Below are 26,623 nucleotides of genomic sequence, written 5' to 3'. Positions count from 1 at the left end.
TGACAAGACAGACTGACACAGCAGCTGCAAGGGCAGGCTGAACAGAACAATTGTGAGCACGGTGCAGGGCTGAGCAGTGTGTTGTTCCACTGTCGCTCTCCACCATGCCAGGAGCTGGGACGGCTTGAAGGCATCTAACAACACCCCTCAGAGTGGTGCTGTGGGCTACGCCCTGCGCTGCTAACAGCAGGCCAGCAATTCAAACCACCACTGTCCCAGGGAGAAGACGAAGCCTTCTGCTCCCAGAAAGACGGAGAAACCCCGCGAGGAGTGGCTGTAACTCAAAACCGACTCGAGGGCAGTAGGCTAGGTTTTGGAAATGATCTATAATTTACTTTGAGAATTAGCAAATTACACAGAAACAATATTGAATAAATGAGTGACTGACTGCAATGAACAGAATTATAAAATGATTAATGGTGGAATCTAGTGCATAGGTATTCACTGTAAATTTCTTTGTTTTGCTTTTTGTTTGAAACTTTTCATATTAAAATATTGGGTGGAATGGAAAAACAACTCAAAATGTTATGCTTGGTTGACAAATGTTCTGATATATATTTTAAACACACACACACAAACAAATCAGGCGATATATAATCTTAACAACCTTAAGTCTTGAGGGAGGGTGGGGTGGAAATGGGGAACCAATTATAAGGATCTACATATAACCTCCTCCCTGGGGGATGGACAAGAGAAAGGTGGGTGAAGGGAGATATCCGACAGTGTAAGATATGACAAAATAATAATTTGTAAATTATCAAAGGGTTCATGAGGGAAGGGGGAGCGGGGAGGGATGGGGAAAAATGAGGAGCTGATGCCAGGGGCTTAATTGAGGAGTAAATGTTTTGAGATTGATGAGGGCAATGAATGTACAAATGTTGCTTTACACAATTGATATATGGATGGATTGTGATAAGAGCTGTATGAGCCCCTAATAAAATGATTTAAAAAACAAACAAATCCCCCCCCTCCTTAAGTCTATCCATGTCTACACAGATGGTTTTCTGTAAAAATACTCATTTAAAAAAAAAAACAATGAATAAAATTACCTTAGCAGCTTGAGATTCTCTTAAGTAGTATTTTAAAAGGTCAGAAAGCTTGAGATCTTCATCAGCAGACACTCGGGCTTCTATCTTCTGAAAAAAGAAAACAAATCATTAATGAACAATTACATTTTCTGAGCTTTCTCTTGAAAAATACTATAAAAATATAGATAACTATAATATTCTTTCCAATTTTATCTGTTTTTTCTTTTTCTTACTAGCCATGATTTTTTTTTTGCAACTCTGAGAAAAATGAAACAAAACCGATGGAGACGTCAAAGGTAATGAATACATGGGATAACTTTGGCTAGGAGGCAATGGGAAGCAGGCCTAACAGACTGAAACTATGAGAACTCTTCAGTCTGGAGAGAGATTAGCAAGATAGATGCATCACACTAGATGGTGATAACTTGGATATGACAGAAGATAACATTTCTGGGTAGAGGAGAAAATAGTAGGAGGATCGATTAACAGTTTAAAAATTGATGATCTGAAATCTAACCCCCCACCTAATTGACAATAAAAAGTTGAAAAGAAAAACACAACGTGAAATTGTTTGGATCCTGACTTATGAAAAAGGAATGCTGCAGGGTACTGGACTCTTTACGACACAAGGGGAGCTTCTTAGGGGAGATAAAGTATAGCTATTTTAAAAATAATTCTTATTTTAAAAAGAAGAGAGAATGAACAGAACAGGCACAAAACAAAATGAACATAGGCTTTTTGAAGAAATTTAAGGTAAAAGAAGCTCAAGCAACCTGGGCAAGGTTAGCATGCAGAAAATCTGGGTGATGTGTCTACACGAATTCTTTACAGGAATTCTTTATAAAATTCTCTCAAGATCAGAGGTGATGGGCAGTATTCAGGGCAGTATGACTGTTGACTTTGCTGTAAGTCTAAAACTACTATCAAAACAAAAAGTTAAAATTGAAAGAAAAAAAAAAGTCACCCAAGTGGTTAAAATTAAAAAGATGGAAAACATCAAGTACAAGCAAGTGTGTGGGGCAAACCTACTTTGGGAAACAGTTTGGTAACATGTACTTTAGTTTTTCATCTGAATAGCCTATGACCACCTAATTGTAAATTTCTTGATACATTCCTCTAGATCTATACACTTGAAAGAGGATGTCACCATCTCTCTGCCCCTTCCTTCAAGAATTCTGGGTTCTTCAACGTACATGTCGAAATGAAGTTTTCACATCCTTGAGGGCCTCAAATTATGTTCATTTGAAACAGTCTTTGAATTTGGGAACACAATAAATTTGAAGGGGCAAGATCAGGGATATAGGATAGATGGGGAAAGGAAATTCTCATAGGCCAGCCGTGGAGCTATCTACCTTCCAACAAGGAGCAAGTGCATTCTTGTGAAAGAAAAAAAATTCCTCGACCAAACTCACCAAAGCAAATTTACATGTTCTCAAAACTTCTTCATAGTAAGCTGCCATAATCATCTTGTGTCCTTCAAGAAAATTCTATGAAGATTACCCCTTTGGAACCTCAAAATCCAGGCAGCCTTCTGAGCTGACATCTCTTACCTTGAACTTGAGTAGCAGAACCCTTTCTTTATATGTCACTGTATTGATTGGACCTTTTTTACCCCCCTTTCTGAGCATTGTATTAAAAAAAATTTTAAATATATGCAGATGTATTTATTTATACATACACTATTTAGAGATGCATTTATATTTATACATAATACATATAATTATATTTACATATAAATAGTATACATATATTTCTTCAGTGAAATTTTATAAATCATAAAATAGCCTTATGAGCATGCAATTTTTTAAAAAAAATCATTTTATTAGGGGCTCATACCATGCAATTTTCTAACACTAATAATAGTCACATTGTCTATATGTATTTTAGAGGTATTTTTAAAAATCATTTTATTGGGGGCTCATACAACTCTTATCACAATCCATCCATTGTGTCAAGCACATTTTTATATTTGTTGCCATTGTTATTCTCAAATGAGCATTGTATTTTTAAAAACTTTTTATTGTGAATTGGGTGAAGGTTTATAGAGATCATCAGTTTTAAAAACTCATTAACTTGTATCTGTTTTGTTTCCCCTCATCCATGCGGTCCCCTCAATGTACTTTCACTTATCTCATGACTTGTGCTCCCGATTTCTCTTCCTCCTTTCTTAACCCTCTGAACTTGGTCGTTGGGTAAATGTTGCCTCTTGATCGTGCATGGGTGATTACTAACAGGGGATGCGTTCAGTTCCAGACCTGAAGGGTACTAAGGCCACAGTTCTGAGTGTTTCACTAGACGCTAACCCACCAGTAAGCCTGGTCTCCTTTGTGATTTTGTTCTACATTTTCCTCCAAGACCGCTCTCCACAACCTTCTACTGGGATCCTTTTCAGAGCAGGTGGCAGTGGTAGCGGAGCACCATCTGGTTCTTCTGCCGTCAGCTTGCAGAGGGTGATGGCTCCACGACCCATTCATTAGTCCATTGGACTAATTACTTTGCATCTTTTTTTGAAGGTACCCTTATTAGACTAAGATAAATATGTTACAGAGAGAATTTGTCCGTGGCCATTTACTGATCTTAAGAATATGTTTAAACACCTTTTGTTTGGAATAAACTTTAAACACTTGAAGTATCTTAAAAACAATACTTTGTAGAGAAATAAATTTATGGAACCTTATTGAATAAATGTTGAATATAGACGTGTGTTCAAATTAATTTAGATAAATCCATCGATAAGCTAGCAAGGTGAGACTGTTTCAAAATCAGGCTCCTCTCTTTTCATTGAGAAAGAAGTCTGCACCCCCTCCCCTTGGATCTAGGCTCTAAGACAGCTTGACTAACAATACAGCAGAGGGGCAGGGGCACTGTGCTAGTTTCCAGGCCCTGGCCTTCCACCCCCCCACAGTTTCATTGGCACATAATTTACGTAGCATTCAATTGAATAGTTCCATCGTTCAATCATATGAAGGGGAGTTGTACAATCACCACATCTATCTTAGAGCTTTCTCTTTCCCTGCCCCATGGGCCTTTAAATGAGTGGGACAATCAAGATCAGTTCTAGTGCTCCCTCCCCCCTCCCGCCTTCATTATTTACTCCTCAAATCCCTTTCCCTCCCTATCCTCCCCCCAACCCCCGAATTCCCTATAACACCTTGTATCAGTAATTATCATTATACATTCACTCCCCCTGTGGAAACCCAACAGAAAACATGAAAAACAAATTGAACTAAGGTGGTCAGGATAGGATAGGCCCTCAGCCTCCACTTTCTGTGTCTTGGGCAGCTCACTCTTGGAACCTAGTCAACACATGAAGAAGCTAAAACACCTCTACAGAGATGACATGAAAGTTTCCAGCCCACAGCCCCAGGAGAGGTCCTAGTGGGCAGCCTGTATCAATTCCATATACAGGACTGAAAGAGTTTATGGACAATTCCAGGCCTCAGTCTTAAGATCTTCCCAGCTGAGACCCAAGGCAAGAAATTTCTGCTGTGCTCTGATCCCAAAGAATTCATTAGCATAATGAAATATTATTATTTTGTGCTATTGATGTTAAGGTGGTTTGTTACGTAGGAATGATATCCAGATAAACGGTAAAGGCAATAAGGATGATGGTAGTCATAGAAATGTGTTATCAGTTCTCTGTCAAGATAAACTGCTGTAAGGAGCATGGCTGGTCGACATCCCAAACACAATTCCTCGGGATTCACACTGCGTCTGTGTAAGTTTCCCTTGCCCCTACCTCCTTATTCCTTGCCTCAGGCTGCACTCAGCCAATGACAGCTCAAGATAGAACTATGTGCCAGTCTACTCTTACTTAATGAGCCAGTCTGGCTAGGGAACCCCCCAATGACCTGGTGGAAAATTTCTTATAACTGTACTACAGTCTAAAACTACAGGTTCCTCCTTCTGAGGAAACAAAACAAAACAAAATTCAGTGCCAGTGGCAATTAAACACTTTTGTACTAGATTACCCATAGTCCAGGATAAGTGTAGGTTATATGCTTTTGCAGCCCCCCTGGATTGTTATAGCACCTATGCCACCCCCAACCCTGGGTGTCATCATCCACTTTGGGAAACACTAGTCTAAACTTCTCCTACCATTCCTCCCGGCTCCCCATCCTTCCCAGTTATCAAACCAGCATCAAGGTTGAAAGGCTCTCCCCGCCTACTCCCTTGCCTTCCTCTGAGCTCGGGTGTACCTAACCCACTTTGATATCAGCTTCTCAGAGGAACCAGAACTTATTTTTTTAAAGATTATGCTAAATTTCATATAAAATATAAAAAGTGACAAAATAATACAACTTTCATCTGGGACTACATATATATTTAGTCATAGTCTAAAAAGGGATTTTCTTAAAGAAGCAAGAGTCATAACAAGAACAAACATACACACCCATATTCATCACTGCACTGTTTACAAATAACAAGCTGGAAATAGCCTATGTCTATCAGTAGAAGAATGGATAAAGAGACTCTGATACAAACACACAATGGAATTACTAGAAAACAAAAACAAAGCAAACAACAACAACAAAAAAACATGAGGAAACAACAAAGCACCTCTTGGCATGGACAGACCTGGAGAACATTATGTTGAGTGAAATTAGCTAATCACAAAAGGACAATTATTTATATGAAACCATTGATAAAAATGGGGTGGGGAAGGCAAGAAAAGGCAAGATACAATAGAGAATAGACTTTGGAGGTTGCCAAGGGAGGCGTGGGGGGCAGAAGAGAAGGATGGGGGAAGGGCTGGATGGATGCTGACAGGTAGAAGTGATCCACGGTGAGATGGGATGGGGAGGTGGACTACCGGAGGACTTAGTGGTTTGGACCGTTGAATACAAAGTTGATCTGAAATGTAAGCCTTCACCTAATTTACAATAAAACATTGTTTAAAATAAATACTTAGATAAACACTAAATTCCAGACAGTGGCCCCCTCTGGAGAGGAGGGAAATGAGCAGGGAAAGGCACATACGAAAACAATTTTTCTCTCTCCAGAAAATGCTCACTGGCATCACAGGCAGAACGATGGACTATAAGGTCTGTACTAGGACATTTATGTTCTTAAGGACTTCCTCCTTTTACTACCCTGCACCTCACTCAATTGGCAACGTCATGATGCCAATTTAAATGTCTAAACTGGACTAGACAGCACCACTTTTAACTATGTACCATTAAACATCTATTACACTTCTTCATTATTCTATCAACTGATGAAAATGTTAAATACTACTGTATAGGGGGCTGATCCCTGAAAATCAAGACTATATTAAAATTAAATACTGACCACTAGGAGTATAATAAGCTTTTTGTGGGTGTATGCTTGACTCATATGATTACTTTAAAAAGGCATGTCCTGGGGGAATCAAAAGGATCAGTCCTGGTATAGTTGTAGCAAATCTATGACTTTCTACCAATTTCCAAAACCCTAGAAAAAAGACCAATTTTCATAAAAGTAAATCTGGTCTCCAAAAACTTGATAATCAGGAATATAAACTTTTACACAAATACCAAGAGGCCATAATTAAGGAGAATTTCCCAAGGCTGCGACTTGAGGAAAGGCATTGCACATTACCCTAATCCCTGTGTGACTGATGATACGATCACATACAAGAGATAAGGAGAGAGGAAAGCAACAGGGGAGGAGGAACCAGATTACCATCAGGAAAGGAGAGCTGGTTGTGGAGCAAGTCCTTGGAACCATGGTATTTGCTTTGAGAACCTCTACTAGACCCAGCGGAAGATTGATGCTATGACACAAAGAGATCTCCAATGGGCACTGGACTCAGATTTGATTGAAGACAAGGCCTGTCCCCCAAAGGTGAGAAGGCGATGGCCTAGACTGGTACTCCATATTTGGACTTCTAGCTTATTAAATGGTAAGAGAATACATTTCTGTTTGGTAAAGTCATCCATTTACGGTATTTCTGCAATAGTAGTACCAGATAACTAAGATACCACCTTCCTCAAAAAAAGTGAGACATAATCACACAGTTAGATATTACGTCATTCAGAGATACCGAAGGTTAACTAATGGTACTTACTCTTGTTTTATCAAAAAGTTCTGAAACTTTGAGAAAAAATCTGAAAGGGAAAAACAAGTTTCATTAGAAACTACCTTTGAGATAACTTTTCATTTAAAACATTCAGAAAATGTTACCAAATCACATTAATAATGAACATCATTTCATTGTTAATATCCACCAGTTTTATTACCTGAAAACTTCTATTTCATAAAACCTCTCCGAATTTCCACCCATATAACTGTTGCTGATATTATTAGGTGCTATAAAGTTGGTTCAACTCATAGCAACCCTCATGTACAACTAAAGCAGGCACTGGTCCTGTGCCATCCTCCTAACTGTTCCTGTGTTCGAGCCTATTGCTGCAGCCACTTTGTCCATCCAGCTTACTGAAGGTCTTCCTCTTTGACATTGATCCCTTACTTTACAAAGCACGAGCTCTCCTCCTGGAGCTGGTTTCTCCTGATAACATATCCAAAGCATGTAAGATAAAGTCTACCCATCTTCACTTCTACGGACCAATGTGGCTGTACTTCTTCTAACACAGATTTGTTCGTTGTTCCGAAAGCCCATGATATACTTAATATAATTTGCCAACACCGCAATTCAAATGCATCAATTCTTCAGTCTTCCAACTTTCACAGGAGTATGATGAGGTGGCTGAAATGCCGCGGCTTCAGTCAGGTGTACTTTGGTCTTCAAAGTACTGTCTTTGCTCTTTTACAACACTACAAAGAGATCTTTAGCAGCAAACTTGCCCAATTCAACAAGTCACTTGAGTTCCTGACTTCTGCTTCCATGGGGTGTTGACTATGCACCCAAGTACAATGAAACCTTTGACAACTTCAATCTTTGGTCCATCTATCATGATGGTGTTTTCTGGTCTAATTGTGAAGAGTTTTGTTTTATGTTGAGATATAATCAATATTGAAGGCTGTAATCTTTGATTTTCATTATCAAGTGTGTCAAGGTCTTTGCACTTTCAGCACGCAAGGTTGTGTCTCCTGCAAATCGCAGGTTGTTAATAAGCCTTCAAAGGATAAGACCCTGACACACATCTCTCCTGACCTTGAACAGCCCCTAGCTCTGTTCAAACGACTGCCTCTCGGTCTATGTACAGATTCCACATAAGTACAGTTAAATGATAGGGAATTCTCACTCTTTGCAATGTTATTCATAATTTGTTATGACTCACACAGTTGAATGCCTTTGCATAGTCAATGAAACTCAGGTAAACATCTTTCTGGTATTTTCTACTTGCAGCCCAAATCCACATGAATCAGCAATGATAACCCTTGTTCCACATCCTCTCTAGAAGCTAACTTGCATTTCTGGAAGTTCCTGTTGATGTACTGCTGCAAACATTTTAAAGATTAACTTCCGCATAATTTACTTGCATGTGCTATTATTTGATAATATCCACACTCTGTTGGGTCACTTTTCCTTGGAATGGGCACAAATACAGATCTCCTCTACTCTACTGGCCAGTTAGCTGTCTTCTGAATTTGTTGGCACAGACCAGTGAGTGCCTCCCACACTGCATCTGTCTGTTGAAATGTTTTAATTTGTATCCCGTCCATTCCGGGAGCCTTCTTTCTCTCTAATGAACTCAGTGCAGCTTGGACTTCTTCCTTCAATGCTGTCAATAAACGGTTGCATATCAATTTATTTGGTACAGGATTGTATAGTTCATCTTTTTATTTTTATGGTATAAACATAGCCATAAAACAAAAAATAAAAATAGAGAAAAAGAAAATAATTGCTCACACTTTCCACGGGGGGTCTGAATAGACTCGGCAACAGAGAGAGGGGGAGACTCACTGCTTAGGAGGCTTCTGTCAAACAAACAAAGAAACCCAAATTCACTGTCACTGAGTCCATGGCGACTCAGTGACCCTAGAGGACAGCATATGACTGTCTCTGTACGTTTCCAAGACTGTAACTCTTTATGGAAATAGAAAGCCCCATCTTGTCTTTCTCCCTTGGAGTGGCTGGTGGTTTCAAACTGCTGACCTTGCAGTCAGCAGCTCAACTTGTAACCAATATGCCACCAAGGCTCCTGAGCTTCTATTAAGAGTATTGGGAAAAAATTGGACAAGCATAGTGATGTCATGATAAGTGTGTATGATGGATGCAAATAATGTCATTGTACATGTAAAATGTTGAAATGGCAAATGCTTAATGGTATATATTTTTGGTACAAATGGAAAAAAAAAGTCAATGACCATATAAGTGGGGGTGGGGGTGGGGAGGAGAGGGAGAAAGTACCAAAATTCCAGATGATAGTTACCACGATGGTGAGATTGTGGGCAGTTATTTTCTTCCACCTTTGTTCTGGATGCTTTCTACATAGTTCAATATTTTGCTCATAGAATCCTTCAATATTTTAACTTGAGGCTTGATTTTTTTTTCCCTATCGGTTCTTTCAGTTTAAGATATGCCAAAATGTTCTCTCCTTTTGGTTTTCTAACTCCAGGTCTTTGCACATATGATTTTAATGCTTTACCAATTGTCTTTTCAAGTTAATCTTTGAACTATGTCTTTTATTATTTCTTTTAAGTTAACTATTCTGTTTAAGAATAAGTTTTTGAATCTCTTCTGATATTGTGTAATAGACTACTTGAAATCTGTCACTGCAGAAAAACCTGTCCATTTTGTTTTGGATGGGATTTTAAGTCCTTTATTAAACTTTAAAATATTAAATAAAGCCTGTACCTTCAAAATAATTACAGAAGCACAGAACAATCACATCCAGAGAGAAAGGTTGATTTAAAAATCACTGAAGCTGGAGCAGTTGTTGAAACTTACTGATATTTATGTTTAAAACATTTGCAAAGATAGCTGATTTGCTTTGGAAAATAACAAATTATTTTGGAAAATAAAGAGAATAACCAATTTTTATCTTAAAATCCACTTAAATTGTAACTAGCCTATATGGCAAATGCTGACACAAATTTTATAATCCCAGTGCTAAACTATTAAAAGATTTCTGTAAAATATGTTATTATAGAAGACATTATAATTGGGTTTAGGCAAATACAATGAAAGTAAAAATACAAGTTCATGAATTTGGCTTTATTGAAAAGAACTTGACAGGTTATGAGAGAACACCTAACCAGGATGAGATTTAACTTCTTATCAAAGACTGAAAGGAGCCCTGGAGACACTGTTGGGTAAGCACTGGACCACTAAGCTCAAGGCCAGCAGTTTAAACCCATGAGAGATGACTAGACTATCTGATCCCGTAGAGTTTTACAGCCTTAGAAACCCAATATATGATTGTTATGACTGGGAATCTAGTCAAGGGCAGATGATTTGGGCTTATCAAAGTCCAAAGAACAGACTCTTTGGAAGGTAGTATGTTGGTATAAGCCATGATACCCTAGATTTGTTGAGAAACACGAATATTACATTTCTACTGAAAAGATATACCAGATCAAAGTCCAAGGATGTGGCTTGGAGAAAGGCATGCCCTATGAAAAGGACTTCCCCACCTGAAATGACAGCAGCACAAGTTTATGACCAAGCTGCTCATCATCAGTGTGCTTTTGACACCAATACAGCAAAATGTCTGACTGGGTTCAAAGGTGTTCTTCAGCCCAGATTGGCAGCAGAATTGTAATTTTCTTTAATATTTTAAATGAAGTTTCTTACTTGCATATATCAGAAGAATCCTGAGTTCCTAAAGCATATAACGAAGAACCAATTCTATTGTAATCATCTGCAGCACCTATGGACAAAGTTTTAGAGATTTAATATATTTAATCATGGAATAAAAAACACTTAATGAGCACCTGCCTGCAACACAATGTGCAATATGAAAAACTAGGGTCTAGTGAAGGAGAATAACACAATTAACTAAAATTCAATATGGTAAATATCTTATAAGTGTAAATGCTGTGTCGGGCACAAGGAGAAGAGATTTATCTATCTGAGTAAGTCAGGAAAGGATTTATAGAAGCTACAGAGTGAGCTGTGCTTGTAGGCCTAGCAAATTCTTTACCAGAAGCAGAGGGAAAGCAACCTGGACAAAGTAGTTCAGTCTGTTCTGAGAGCCTTATGGGACTGTGGGTACACAAAGTAGTAGATGACGTCAGAGATGGAAAAATAAGTCGGAACCATCTTGGGAAAGAAGGGTCTTATAAGACAGGATAATTTGGAGTAGAACTTGTGAGAATGGACATTATTAAATGTATTCCAGTCATAGTATCATTATAATCAACATGAAACATTTTAGATTAAAAACAAACAAAACAAAAAACAAGCCGAAACACCTCAATGCTGCCTGGAGGAAAGACTGGAAGAGACACAGGTGTGGTGACTAATCTGACCATAAAAACTGAAGGTCAGAATCAATACAGTTGGAACAGAGAGAAGGTGACAAGGACGCTTCAACAAACTCATGGAAAAATAGAGCTAAAAGACACATGAAATTTTTCCGTGCAACATTTGAGGCCTCTCATATAATAGCATTTAGAAACACTAGACCTGAAGTAGCAGGAGAAATTATGGAGCTTGGGAAACTTTAGCTAAATAGTGGCACCATTACCTGTACATTCCAGGAAATAAAGCACTCATGTTCAGCACATTTAGCGTCAAGTTAAATCACAAGACAACATAGTTGTTGAGAGGAGGTTATAATGAATGCTTCTGGTAGTTTTACAAAAAAAGACTACTACAATGGATCAGAGCATACAGTGGGAAAAAGAGTGGCTCAGGTCCAATCCTGGCTTCCTAACTGAACCAGCTATAAGACTATGTGAGGTATATTAGTTAACTTTGGTGTGCCTTAGTTTTCTTCCTCTGGAAATAGAGTAATGGTTCCACCTCATATAATTATTCAGAGAATTAAATAAGCTTTGTTATTAAGTGCTAGCACATAAATATACAATGCTATATATGTTTGCTATTATCGATTGAGATTAAAGATCCATTTACTTTGTATGCAAATTACCACTTTATATTAGTAATTTTTTCCCAATGCTTTAATGAATTTACTCCCTAACAAGATAGTAATTCTTATATTACACTAAAGTTGCACATTTGATGACTCCTTATTTATTTTTAATCAAAGCAGATCCATTCTGATATATACAGAAATTTAGAGCACAAACTTAACTTTTTTATGTGAGCCTTTTCACTATCCTCTAAGCCTAAAAATGTAATTAAAACAAAAAACAAAAACAAAAAACAGCCAAAGACAAAACACAGAGCATGAAACAAAACAGTGGACTACCCACCCACTCCAACCCAAGAGCAAGTAAAACTGAGTGACTTCAAGCAGGCTTGCGGAATGGGGCGCCTCCAGGTAATAATTGGTGACCTTCAGGCTGAGGTTTGTGGGAGAATGATTTGCCCTTTGCATCTTCCTTCGCAGCCCTAAGCGATCTGTGCAGCATTGCACGAGCAGGGAAAAGGAAAACGGGCCGTGTGGCTGAGAACCAGAGACCAGCGAGAGACCTGTGGACATGACTGAGAATAGTCTGTCCTAGGCAAATAATTGTATACTGAGTATTTGCAAACTATTAACTTCCTTAATAAACGCCATAATGGGGGAGGGGGGGCAACCAAAAACTTTAAAATCCCCTGAAGGTTGTAATAAATTAAAACAAATCAGGAACCAAAATTCTTTTTGTGTTTAAGATACAAATATTTTATGTTAAAACTGAACCGGGGGGCTGTGAACACACCGACAGGGGGCACCCGCTCCCAAGATGGCGGGGCTGGTGAAGGACCTCGAGGCCTCCCAGAGACTCAGTTTCCTCAAGGGACTGCACTGGACAGTGTAGAGTGGCCTAACAAGCCGGCGCAGCCGGAGATTTCTCAGTGATCCCAGGCATCTGCTCTGGGGAGACCAGCCTGAAGCCCAGCTGGGGAGCCTGACAGATCTCAAAACAACACAGACCCGGCCAAGCACAGCACTCCCCATCCCAGTCAACCTTCCTGAAGAGAAAGTACAGCCGCTGAGCCCATCAGGAGTGATGGATTCACCCAGTCTGCCCAGGAAGTAAAGTTTAATTTGGTTCAAAAAAAAAACCAAAAACACCTGAATCTGAAATTACTTTTTAGAGCAAGACATTTCTGGATTCTAATATATGATTTTATGTAATAATCTTCTTTAGCTGTTACAGCACATTTTGGTCATAGAAAATATGCAGATTGCTCTGAGTTTATATAACAGAACTCAAGAGCAATGCTGAAAAGTTCATTTTATTATAGTTCAGACTAAGTTCCTTTATGATGAAAAAATAACTTCTACATTACAATTTCTATTTTGTAAAACATGTCTGTTATCACTTTTCTTAAAACAGCATTCTACTTGGCCAAATATATAGAATAAAAATCAATAATATTATTTTCAATTTTCTTAACAGAAAGTTCTCTAACTTTAAAAAAATGTTCCCATAATACAAAAATATACTTCTACCATAAGAACTATTTAAAAAAAATCATTTTATTGGGGGCTCATACAACTCATCATAATCCATACACCCATCCATTGTATGTCAAGCATATTTGTACATTTGTTGACCTCATCATTCTCAAAACATTTGCTTTCTACTTGAGCCCTTGGTATCAGCTCCTCATTTGCCCCACCACCGCCGCATAGGATCTATTTCAATGGCTGGGAAATAGGTATGCCAATGTTTATAACTAAATTTTAAGGGCACTCCACTGCGCAACAATTCCTAATAATTACAATCAATACTTGTATGTTCCATATCACATTTCCAAAGTTTTTCTCAACTGAGGATAAAATGCATGAGATATTTCATCCTCAAAATGCCATTTTCTAAGAAAAACAATGCAAGGTCCAAGACTCTAAGCAATTCATTAACGAACCTAGAAAAGAATTTAAATTTCTCAAAATTCAACTACTTTATAGTTCTTAGTTGTAAATCAGGAAGGCATATACTGCTATTAATTAGACGAGATGTCCAAATTGCAAAGTTGTAAGAAAATACTTTCAAAGTTCTTAACACTCCCCAAAGATGACAGAAAAAACAAAAGTTACCTGGTCAAAGACTTTTTAAATCTTCCTTTCTATTACAGCTACAGCTATTTCTATACCCTAAGTGGTTATTTAATATTTCTAGTATCTACTAATCTGTCTCAATATCGAAGATTCTCAAACTTTTTGGTCTTGTAACCTCTTCATATTCAACTAGATACAATTTATATGAGAGTTATAGAAAGTTCATGGAAAAACTGAATATGATTTTCCCATGAACTTCCCCCCCCCCATGAACTTTAAAAGCCTCCATAAACAATGATTATCCAGACAATGGAACACCACTCAGCAATGAACAGGAATGAACTTTGGATACACACAACACTGGATGAAATGCAAAATAATTTAACTGCATAAAAATGCCAGACAAAGAATGCATACGGCATGGTTCATTTATATAAGTTTCTAGAAAATATAATTTATAGAGACAGAAAGCAGATCAGTGGTTATTTAGGGACAGGGGAAGGAGAGGAACACTAGAGGGGCCACAGAGAAACCTTTCAGGGTGATGAATATGTATATGACTTGACTATGGTGATACTTCCTGGGGTGCAGACATTTGGAGAGGGAGTGCTGCTGGTGCAGTGGTTAACTACTCAGCTGCTCTGAAAGGCCCACAGAACTGTTACTCCTTGGGAAAAATATGGGGCAGTTTGCTACCATAAAGACTACAGTCTTGGAAACCCTATGGGGCAGACTGAGTTGTAATGGACTCAATAATAATGGGTTTTGGATACACATTTGTAAAAATTTATAAGTACAGCTTATTAATATCAATTATGCTACCATAAAGCTGTTAAAATGTATTGGTATCTTGTACTTTGAAGAGATCAATCACGGACGTATTTTTTAAAACGTCATACACAGGTGATTTAGAAAAGATTGATTCAATAAATGATGCAAATGTTAAAACATTCAGTACACAATTAAAAAAAATCAAACTCATTAATATTATCACCAATTTTACCAGAAAATTTTTTAATTCTTGGGAATGGATAGGATGATGAATTTTTTCAAAACTAATGATGCTTAAAAGCTTGAATTCTTCACAGCCATCAAGTCGATTCCAACTCATAATGACCCCATAGGACAGAGTGGAACTGCCCCTGTGGGTTTTTCAGACTGTAAATCTTTACAGGAATAGGAAGCCTCGCCTTTCTCAAATCAAACTTGCCAGTTGCCACAAAAGATCAAGGGCAGGATCCATGTCTCCTCCGCCCACCCATTCTTCCAATGTAGTGCTTATGAATGTGTCCAGGACAGAGCTAATGTCCCTTTAAAGGAACATTCATTAAGAACAAGTGTTTAAAAAATAATAATAATAATTTTTTTTTTTAAGTTTGAATTCGATCACTGACAACAAATACTGCCAGTTGTTTCCCTCAATATGACAGGTTCATTTAATTCATTTTTGAGACGATGTCTGCCACACATTTAAGTCTGAGTAATCACCGTTTATTTGTCAGTCATTCCTTCAGGCATATACACTGGTCAATGTAAAAAACAGCTAGCTCAGGTGTAACTCAAACAATCACTAAAATGTTTTCCTGGAGAGAAGCATGATTCTTCCATGTGCAACAAAAGTTCTTTATACATACCTCCCACCACTCCGAACAGAAAAAGAGGTTTACTCTTCAACAAGGGTGGAATACTAATTACAATGAATATTTTTTACTGTTTCCTCCAGGACATCCTCAAGTGAAATTCACTTTTCCTAAACTACAAGTGTGTGGTGGTTAGGGATTATGTCAAGCAGGGATTATGTCCTGGGCAAGGAGTGGAGTCAAACCTGTCAATCAAGTCACAGCCTGATGTCATAAGCCTTTTATATAAGGGCAAGATGAACAGAGATAATCTCTCTCTCTGCCTTCCTGCCTGCTGGAATTCCGCCTGCCTCAATGAGTGGCCACATATGGGCTGCCTGGACTTGAGAGCTGTGGGTGTCCTGCCAAGTCTCCACGGACACTGCACCATCTGCTTCCTGCTTCATCTTTCTGGGTCTGCAGCTACGTGAGTCGGAAGAGGGACTTTTGGACTAGTATTGGACTTAATGACTTGAGTTGGACTGGCTGGGATGCCTTCTTGATATATAATTACTTCTTGATATACGTTCTTACTTATATAAGTATCACTGGATTTGTTTCTCTAGACAACCTGGCCTAATCCCAAATGCCTAACAGGAAAGAATATAATGACTACTAGCCACTCTCTTGATCTATAACTAAAGGCCAGTAGTTTTATCTACCATTGCTTTTGCACCATTGGTGTAAATGTCAGCATGGTGAAAAAGGGCAAAAATTGTCATAGTAGTATTGTGAAAATAGTTTCAGCCTGAAAGAGTCCTTCAAAGGAGTTGGGGTGGTCTTCCTAGGCCATGTTTTGGGGACCACTGCTCTACACCAAGGCTCTTGCAAATAGTAAATAAAATATCAACTTTATAATTATTCCATTAAAATTTTTAATTGAAGCCACATTAAAAAAAATCTTACTTTTGTGCGATCTGGTCATCCTATCAGATTTAGCAGACGCATCCTTAACACGGTTATGATATTCTAAAAGGAATGTTCGTTCATGCTCAAAGAAATCATCTACATCCTATAGGGTCACAAGAAAATATACATTTTTAGAAATCTATTTGTTTTAGTGAAATATGTAAAATTACATATTATCACTATAAATATAAAAGAGCAACAGTAAAATAACAAAGCTTCTTCTAAATTTCAGAGATTACATTTATTTCACCAAGTACGACTTTAATAGACATGCACTGCCATCTAATACGTCTCCTATGATTCTGTAGTTGAAGGCTTACATTCCCCAGATGGTTCATGTTTATGTTATACTCTGAAATATGTTCCTAATTGTGCTCTGCCTCTACAACAAATGCATTTTTGCCAGTGGCAATAATCAGTTATTTTTGAGCAGGCAAAAAATAAAATTCTGGTACACAGAAGGAAAATAAGAAATTATTTTTCTTTTTCTCTAGCTACTGCTGAAAGCTACCTGACCTTGGTCACAAGGGCCCTCTCTCTTTGACTGCAGCAGGCCATCTGGCCAAACTGGTTATATCTAGGAGCGATTATACGATGTACCACTGCTTCCAATCCTTTTTTGAAACAAGGCTTGTTGTAGGGCACCATCAAGTCCCTATGACTGATAAAGATCCCACTGCAAAGATTAGAACTGCCTGTAGGGTTTCTTGGTTTGCAGTCTTAATGGGAGCCCATCTCCAAGTCTTTTCTCCCACAGAGCCACTGGTAGGCTCAAGTCAGCCATCTTTTGGTTTGCAGCCAAGCACTGAATCCGTGTATCACTCGGGCTTCTTGAAACAAAGCTAGGTGTATGCTGAAAGTAAAGTTAACAGGACTTCTCTTTTCCCCTCTTCTAAGCCAGCACTATGGAAAAGCATTAAATATGGTTAAATCTGTAAAGCCTTGGAGAACATGGCCTTCTAAAGGCTAGGGGCCCTGGTTTCCCAGATATAAGCTATCGACGGTCCAAGTTCTTCTTCCCCCCAATCTAATCTTTGGTATACTTGGAATCCCAATCTCTCCCCTTCTTAAAATAAGTACATTCTCAAACAAACCCTATAAATTCCTACCTTTGCTCCTGAAACAATTACTCCATCTGCTGATTTCACCATATTTTTAAAGAAATCTTCAAGTTTCTCTTTTTTGTTTTTTCCTCTCACGCTCAACTGAAAAAGAGGTAATCTGAGTTAGATTGTATTTTTAGGTTACAAGTGAAAGGCAGTGTCAGCTCTATATTTTTGGCATCAAAATGGCAACCGAAAAAAAAGAAATTAGTAAACTTTAATAAAGTGGCAATTTCATCATGCATTCAGTGATTTTAAAGAATTATTTCTTTGTTGTTGATAATATAGATAACAGTATACCAATTCGACAGTGTGTACATGTACAATTTAGCAACTGATTCTACTCAAGGTGTGCAATTACTCTCACCTACTTCTCTAAGTTGTTCCTCTCCGTTAACATAGCTCACTGCCCCTAAGTTTTCTACCTCACCTTCCCAGATGCTCGTCAGTTTGCTCTCATACAGACAGTCCTTAAAAAGGCATAACGTTCAAGGTAGACATTCTTTACTAGTTAAAACAAACTGTTACTTGATTTTAGGAAGATGTCCGGATATTTTTTGTTTGACCTTTAACATTTATCTGAGAGCAATAATCTTGGGTTTATTCACCTCTCTTGGTTCTTATGAAATCAAGATTCCGTAAGAATTTTAAGTCCTGTTCTGAATTTACCCTCTTTAGATCAGAATTCTTTTTTTTTTTTAATCATTTCATTGGGGGCTCGTACACCTCTTATCACAATCTGTACAGCCATCCATTGTGTCAAGCACATTTGTACATTTGTTGCCATCATCATTCTCAAAACATTTGCTTTCTGCTTGAGCCCTTGGTATCGTCTCATTTTCCCCCTTCCTCCCTGCTTCTCCCTCCCCATGAGCCCTTGATAATTTACAAATTATTATTATTTTGTCCGATGTCTCCCTTGATCAAAATGTTTAACAGTATCATTAAAGTTGTACAACAGCTCAAATTCTACCAGGAAATATCTGCCATCTGTCCTTTTCCATTCCTACTATCCAAGTAAAAGCCCTAAGCATCTTCTTGCCTAGACTACAACATAGTATCTCTCATTTCCCCATTCCAAGCCATTCTGCTGCCTGGAATAGGTTTCCAAAATAAAAATTGAAGCATCTATTTCTTATTAAAAAAACCTAACAAGTTTCATTATGCTCAGAGAAAAGAAGCCCCTCTCCTTAGTAGTACAGTATTCGAGGCTTTCAACAATGATTCAACCTTTCTACCCACCACACTACCCCCACAGAACTCTCCATTTCCTAGAGTTCTCTAAAGCTCTGAATGTTAGTGTCCTCTGTACCTAAAATGCTATCTCCCTTCCCCAGCAGCACATCTCGGCCTTTTGGCTAAGATCAAGTGTAGAACCTTCCCCAGGAAAAATCCTACTCAAGCTTATACATTCAAACTTTTAAAATTCATTGCTCTTATCTTTAGGTGTCCTAACATACCAACACATCCTTTATCTTGATCAACTACAGTCTTAATATTAAACAATTAATTAATGGTTTCTGGTAATTCACTCACTCGATAAACCATTGTTAAACTGTTGCCTGTCATCCAGTCATCCACCTGACTCATTATCAGTTTACAAACACTGAAGGAAGCACTGCCTGCTCCTGCCCACATGGACCCACGATTGGCTGTGGATCAAACTTTTGTGATCCACAGGCTTTTCATTTGCAGACCAAATTTTATTTAGCTAGAGTAAAGTAACTTTTAGTAATTTTTGAACATTTTACAACTGTTCAATTTATATAAACATTTAGTATTAAAACAAGCAGAGTAAATTCACTGAAGAAATATCCTAACAAAAACATCTGAAGGTAGAAAGATATTTTCATCCTAAACTGTGATTTGAGTGAAAATTTAAAGAGAAAATTAGTTTTCATTCAAAAATGTATACATATTTTGTTTTGCAACATTAGTTACAATCCCCTCAATGAAAGAATCATGTTTTCACTTGTCTCTGGGGCCCCTGGCTCCACGTGTCCTTCTCTGCTGCCCTCCATGCCTTCTGAGCTGTTTCTTGGCAAACGCTTCCCTTTGGGTCGCGTAGGGGAGATTGTTCTGTGGAGTACACTCCTCACTGCCCATGTCATAAGCTGTCTATTGTTCGGCTGAAAGAAAATCCCCAGGGATGCGTTCTGTTTCAGGCTTGAAGGGTCAACGGGTCTTAGCCATTTGTCAATTTGTTGTGCTGTGGTATCTTATGTGTTACTGGAAACTATACTTCTAATTTGTCAAATACCAGTGGAGCCATCCATGGTGAACGAGTTTCATTGGCGTTTCCAGACTAATCACAGCTAACAAAGAATGAATAGGCTGTCCATTTCTGAAGGACTAGCCAGCGAAACCCGTATGAGTACCAGGGGAACACTGTCAGATATGGGTCCACTGGAAGATGAGCACACCTCAAATTAGTAGGCACTCAAGCTAGTGAGGGCAGAGCTGCCTCCCCAAAGTAATGTTGACCGTAATGATACGGATGGAGTAAAGGGTTCTAAACCTTCATTTGCTGATGGGAAGTAAGAAGAGCTGCAAATATCTATTAGTAAATAGAATATATGAAATATGGTTCTAGAAAAATTAGAAGTCATAAAAATGGAACGAAACTCCTGAAGATCAATATTGCAGGTATTACTGAGATGATATGGACTAGCATCGGCCGTTTTAAGTTGAATAATCACAGGGTTTATTATGCCAGGAATGACAAATCCGTGAGGAATGGGGTCTAACTAATTGTCAAAGACCATTTCAACATCTATCTTGAAGTACAATGCTGCTTCGATAGGATAATATCTAAACACCTACAAGAAGTCCAGTCAATGCAACTGCTTTTCAAATTTAAGAGCCAACCACCACAGCTAGTGGTGAAAAACGGAGAACTCTACCAACTTCTTCAGCCTGAAACTGATCGACATGCAATCAAGAAGCACTGATAATGCCATGCAAAAATTGGAAAACAAGAAGAGGAAAGATCAGCAGATAGAAAATATGGCATTAGTGATAAAAATGATGATGGAAATTGCATGATAGAATTTTATAAGACCAATTACTTCTTCATTACAAATTCCCTTTTCAACAACATGAAGTGAGTGAGCTGACAGCATTTAACAACATTTCTTGATAAGTTTATAATTCAGGATGAAAAATCATTTCCCACATAATAACATGATCCAACATCATTTATTTAATTAATCAACTCAATTATTGTATCAACATTGAAAAATGCTATTTATATGGCCTAGAAAAATAATAGAGCATTCTAAGAAAGACTTTAAACCTTTCCAACACTCCCTGGCTTTTCTAACAACTCTTCCAAAATATATACTGTTTATGTCTTAATGAGTTTAATTTAATACTCACATCTTGATTATATTCCAAGAAGACATGGAAATTTAAATCTTTTCTCAAAATAGGATGTGCTGCCACACGACATAAGAACACTTCATGCATTGCAACCGTCTTCTTAAATATTGCCAAATACTCACTAGAGATAATACACAAAATTGAAGGTTAAAAACAAGATCAGCATCAATTAGAAAATCACCTGCAAAAAATGTTCAGCAAATACCCAAATATTATCCCAGACGCACAATTAGCAACACCAAGATACAATGCAAAGAAACAAAGATTTTAGTTGAATTGTTAATGAAATATAGAAATTCAGATCTGAGAAGACATCATGCTAGTTAATAGTATTTACTACATTTAAATGTTAACATTTTAAATTTTACCAACCTTTCTTACGATGCAAATTGATGCTAAAAGTATTTATAGGGGTGTTTGTTTTTACCTCCAGATAAAGAACATCACAAACTATTTGATGACAACCTCGATGACTTAATTTACGGATAACTGCTACTTAAAAATACTTTAGCGTGCGCACATGCACATGCACACACAAAGCAACAGCAGCAATCTTTTCAAAATTAATTATTATTTTCATTTAATGACCCAAACACACAAGAAGGAAACATACCATGGGGAGTTTGATTTTTGCCATTACATTGAAGAATTGTTTAAAATCTTTTAGTAACATGAGTGCATCAGTGACTACAATATATGTCAGTTATAAAACAACCAAACACACACTCAAGGAAAAGGCCCAATATTCTTGCTTCAACTATGTGCAAGGAGGATAAGTTTTACATACCAGAAAACCAGCAGGACCAATGTTGGGAGAAGTTTGATCTCTGTGAGGGTAGTCATTCAGTGAAGACAAAAAAGAAGGGTGCGGAGGATGGAGGTAGCAGTAGAATAAACCCAGGGTTCTCTGTTATCCAACCCCTAACCAGACCACAAGAGAATCATGATCAGGGCCACTGGAAAATCACAGACTCTTCAATAGTAATGTGCTCTGCTAATTTCCAGTTTCACTCTCAAAACTATATGCACTTATCTGTCTGCTACCAGACTACTGCTGGTACTCATAACTGGCAGAATATCTGTCATCTAAAGACTTTCCCAAAGATCTACTTTGCTTTTTAAAGAAAGCTTAGCTTTCTGAGGAGTCAGTAGTAATGTTATTATAAACTTGAAAACAGAGACTAAGTGGGAGCGGAGAAAAGGAAATGCGTGAAGGGGAAAAGTGACCAGAAAAAGACAATGGAGATGATGCTAATGGAAGGGAGGTTATTTCCTTGTACAACTTTCAAAATACAGAAAAACAATACACAGTGAATCTGTATTTTAAGCAAATACTCTAAAATTAAAATTATCTCATTTTAAAAAAGGATTTAGTACACCTCTAGTATATATGAAACTAATAAGCATGTCATGAAAAAATATTTTGATCTATTCTCTAATGAGTTTCTTTCTACTTTTTTCCCATATGGTGGAAGCCAGAGGCAAAGAGAAAAGGGGGAAATTTTACATACACACACACACAGCCATATGCACACTTTTTTTTTTAAGAAAACTATACATGCAAAGAGTTGCTCAAGGCACACTTGTATAAGAAACAGAAGTTTTAAGTAGTGTGTGCATACTGAACAAAGAGAACTATGCTGGTAATCAGAGCTTGCAAATAAAACACAAGCAAACAGACTTTACATTCTGCTTCAATGTCATGTTCCTCTTTCTACGACTTTTTGGCCAACTTTTGAATCTTGTTTTCAAATTTCAGATCTCTTTAAAGATTTTTATAATACAGACAATTATCTTATAATTTTCCCGTAGGCCCTGATCATGATCATTAACATGGTTATGTGGCTTAAACCTGTACCTCCCCAGAAGGGCCACTATGATGAAATGATTACTAGGATAGGATATCAGAGTACAGGCACGCACACACACGCACACACACACACATTACACATTAAGCAAGCTCTGTTAACCTCAGCAACAATAACAAATGACATACGCTTCTAGCTCCTGTTTCATCTTTGTGAATTCTTCCTTTGTCATTGATCCTTCTCCTTCTCCAAGCTTCTGGAGTTTTTCCCGTGAAGCATCAAAATCAGGTCTTGGTGGTGCTGGTGGGATCTGTAACAGAACCAAACAATTACTACTTCCCTTCTTGTAAAACGTTACTGCTGCCATCATCAAAGGGTATGTCTGGGAGAACTAAAAGCATCTTGATTAACTGGGCAGCAGAAATACCCAAAATCAATTAGAGACTTTAAAGAATCTTAGAATTATTAAGATCTTTGAGCTCTTTTATACTAATGAAGAAATCTAGCATACCATTTTAAAGTAGTGACTTTAGAGTATAATGACAGGAATTCCCAAACTTAAATCTGTGTGGCAACCTAGAGTCCTCAAATGCATTCAGTCACTGGTTATAGGCTGAATGTATCTGCAAAACATGTGTATTAAATATTAAATATGTTTACTATTAAATATGTTTACAATATAGACAATTATCTTGTAATTTTCCCATAGGCCCCAATCATGATCATGATACTTTTAAAAAAAGTGTATAAATAGTATCAGATGTATTTTTAAATTTAACTTGTAGTAGCTTTATGCTATTGTCTTTTTGAAAATTAATAAACACCAAGACTACAATTCAGCAAGGTGTGTTGAAAGGGGTCTTGAAATATAGAAGTGTATAACAAGAAAATGAATGCTTTAAAAAGAAGACATAAATTAATGACTAACTTTACTAACTCCTGTATGGAACTAATCACTTAAATAAAAATATAAGTTCTAAGAGAGTTATATAATAACTCTCAAGAGGAAGGGCTTGTAAATAATCATTATTAAGGGAGCAATGATATAAAGAGATAAGAGGGACTGGTTTAATAAAAATATCCTTGCAGAGGTCTTAAAGGCCTGTCTTAAAACAAGCAATAATCTAAGCAAGGAAGAAGCACGCTAGCCTGTTGATCCAAGGACTATAAATACTAAAATCTAAATCTGGAGAAAGGAATGGTATCAGAGCTTAAACTGTGAACACCTGATTTGCAAACGGCTATGGATAACAGTGGGAGCTCAAAACCCATATGCAGGTGTCCCACATGGATTAAGCCTCCAGCATCCCCTCCTGACCATAGTAGAGGGATGGGAATCCCTCAGACAAAGAGCACTGTAAAGTCGATTATGGCAGATGTACTTAGATTAAAATGTAATACCGTATCATTTATCTCCCTTGTTGACCCATTCTACTGTTTCAGTTTTTAGTACTTTTTGCTTTTTGTTTGGTCTAGTCATTGTTGCTGGTTTTTTTGTCTGTTTGCTTCCTGTCTGTGTTTTATAAGATTTTTGTATATAAAATCTAGGATAGGTAGGGCATACTATCAACAGTAACTGGATTGATAATTGCCTAGGGACTTAATAAAGGAGGATGGGGGATGGGGGGCTAACAACAATGAGCTCGAGAAGAAAATGTTTTGAAATTAACTGCACAAATCTTAATATGATTCAATGATTAAATTGCATGATATGTGAAGTATATGCCAATAAAATTATGTTTTAAAAAAGTCCTATAGCCAGGTAAAACACCAAAAATCTTTTCTGTAAGCCCAACTTCAGTTACCAAAATATTTACAAGACTAAAACTATCCTGATTTACTTTCTGAACCTTCTAATGTGCTCTATTCAGAGCTGTCATTAATTAGGCAATTACAATGCTTTAAATCACGCAGTTTTGCTTGCACAGACTAGAAGCACACACAGTGTTTGTTGCTGCTGGAGTTTTTATACTAGCCAGTTTTATCAATTTTTTGATGTGTTAGCTACAGTTTTATGATAATCAGTATTTGTGAACCTATGAGTTGTTTTTTAGAATGAAGTAGTATTTAGAGGAAAAGGAGAAGAAAAACTTTAAAGGCTTCCCTCCAATGATGAGTAATATTCTAACTAATAATGATATTGTGCTGCATTGATTTTACTGGATGTGGCTGTTCCAGTTGTTAGTCTAACTACCACCAAGTGACTGCGCAGGGCCAAGCTAATAAGGTGTAAAGAGAATCAATGTGAGGACTGGTCAGTTTTGCTACTTCAGTGGGTTTTAAGTAAGCCATCTCAAAAGGGGAGTCAGGGGATCTCCATACTATCAAGAAAGAAGAGAGTGTCGTAATGAAACAAGAGACCCTTACATGTTGAAGCTACAGCCAGGGAACAGGCTGTGACACCAGAGGAGCAGCGGTAGAACCAGACAGAGAGGTGAAAGGCTGGCCCACAGGAAATGGCTTGCAGAGTGGGGTACCGCTAGGCTTTGAACCAGGGAAGCTAGGTTTGGAGACTTGCAGAACAAGAACTACTGGATGCCCTTTTAGGGTGAGGCTTATGGTGGAGTGGAGTGCCCTTTGAGCATTTATTAGCAATACCGAAGTAACTTTGTAATACTGCCTGAGAAAGGCAGAGATAAAGCCTTGCCATTCTTGCTTCTGAGGCACATTCTGGCTGCACAGACTGGTCGGTTTTGTCATTCCAATGGGTATAAAGTGAGCTATCTTAGAAGTGGTTTCAGCACTGAGACCAGGAGATGGAACTGTAGGCTTCCCAGCCCACGGACTGAGTAAAACTGAGTATCTTCAGCAAGTGACTAGCTTGCTCAATGGGGTGGCCTTTGGGTATTTATCAGCATTAAAGGAGCGTTGTATAGCCTACCCAAGAAGGGAAAAGGTCAAGGGCTTGCATAGCTGAGAGGCTGAGGACTAGAAGGAAACATGCCTGCTGGCCAGGAAAAGAAGAAGTGCTGCAGATAACAGGACTGGATCCTTTTTCATGCATGTATCAGTTTTTTCATGCGGACTTGACCTATTTATTTCCCTAATAAGTCCCGTAATTTTAAATGTTGTCTGAATTCTGTGTGGCCATAGCAAAATATTACTGAACCAAGCAGAGAAGCAGGATACTGTGAGAGGGATGACTGGTGAGACAGTTTATTGTGCCAGCCTGGCTGATAAACTCAGGTGGGATTGACTGAGGGGCGGAGAGATGGATGGCTTGGTGAGCCTTGCCTTTCTTGTCTCGCGCTCTGTGATCATCGGACCAGTGTGCGGCTGCCTTGCTTGTTCTGTGCTTTAATTTAAAGGCTACAGAGCCTGTGGGACGCCTAGCCTGTGGACTGTGTTGCTGTAAGTTGAGGTCCCTTTAAGACTTCTCTGGAGCTGGGAACTGGCAATTAGTGACCTGCCTTGTGATTGGCTGCTGTGCTGACATAACCTAGCTCTCTACAAATACAGGAAGATCTGGCATCAGATAGAGACTGGAAGGACTGCTAGTCTCTCAACTTTCTCCCACGGACGTGAGTTGCACTAAGCCGTTTATAGTGCTTCTAATTTAACTGTTTATTTCTTGTGTATTTATCTGTATATGATTGTATATTTATGTGTATATGATTTAAGATTGTATATTTATCTGTATATGATTTAACATTTCATTTCTTGTTATATATCTAATTATCTTTATGATTTAACATTTCATTTTTTGTTATATATTAATTACCTTTATAAATAAATATATTATATTATCAAGAATTTGGTTTTATCTCTCTA

The 26,623-nt window shown here is 37.8% G+C and overlaps 1 protein-coding gene across 2 annotated transcripts in view; it reads right to left on the bottom strand.

The window, feature by feature from the left end:
• Positions 1-978: 978 nt before the first annotated feature.
• The window catches only part of SNX6 (sorting nexin 6), a 46,982-nt gene continuing 21,337 nt past the window's right edge, over positions 979-26,623 (bottom strand). Inside the window, exons 4-11 of one of the 2 annotated variants that reach the window (XM_045288010.1) lie at positions 23,041-23,162; positions 21,042-21,165; positions 17,670-17,765; positions 16,558-16,663; positions 10,711-10,786; positions 8,824-8,891; positions 7,078-7,117; positions 1,048-1,136 (exon numbers count right to left, since the gene is read on the bottom strand). In XM_045288010.1, coding sequence (XP_045143945.1) covers positions 1,130-1,136; positions 7,078-7,117; positions 8,824-8,891; positions 10,711-10,786; positions 16,558-16,663; positions 17,670-17,765; positions 21,042-21,165; positions 23,041-23,162 — 639 coding nt within the window. In that variant the 3' untranslated portion in view covers positions 1,048-1,129. Of the gene's footprint in view, positions 1,137-7,077; positions 7,118-8,823; positions 8,892-10,710; positions 10,787-16,557; positions 16,664-17,669; positions 17,766-21,041; positions 21,166-23,040; positions 23,163-26,623 lie in introns of both variants that reach the window. The other variant, XM_045288009.1, reaches the window with a different exon arrangement.

The sequence above is a fragment of the Echinops telfairi genome, unplaced genomic scaffold (assembly GCF_000313985.2).
Source record: "Echinops telfairi isolate 266 unplaced genomic scaffold, ASM31398v2 ScPeMD7_18;HRSCAF=68, whole genome shotgun sequence".
In the NCBI taxonomy this organism is placed as follows: domain Eukaryota; kingdom Metazoa; phylum Chordata; class Mammalia; order Afrosoricida; family Tenrecidae; genus Echinops; species Echinops telfairi.
This window is presented reverse-complemented; position numbering and strand designations above follow the sequence as displayed.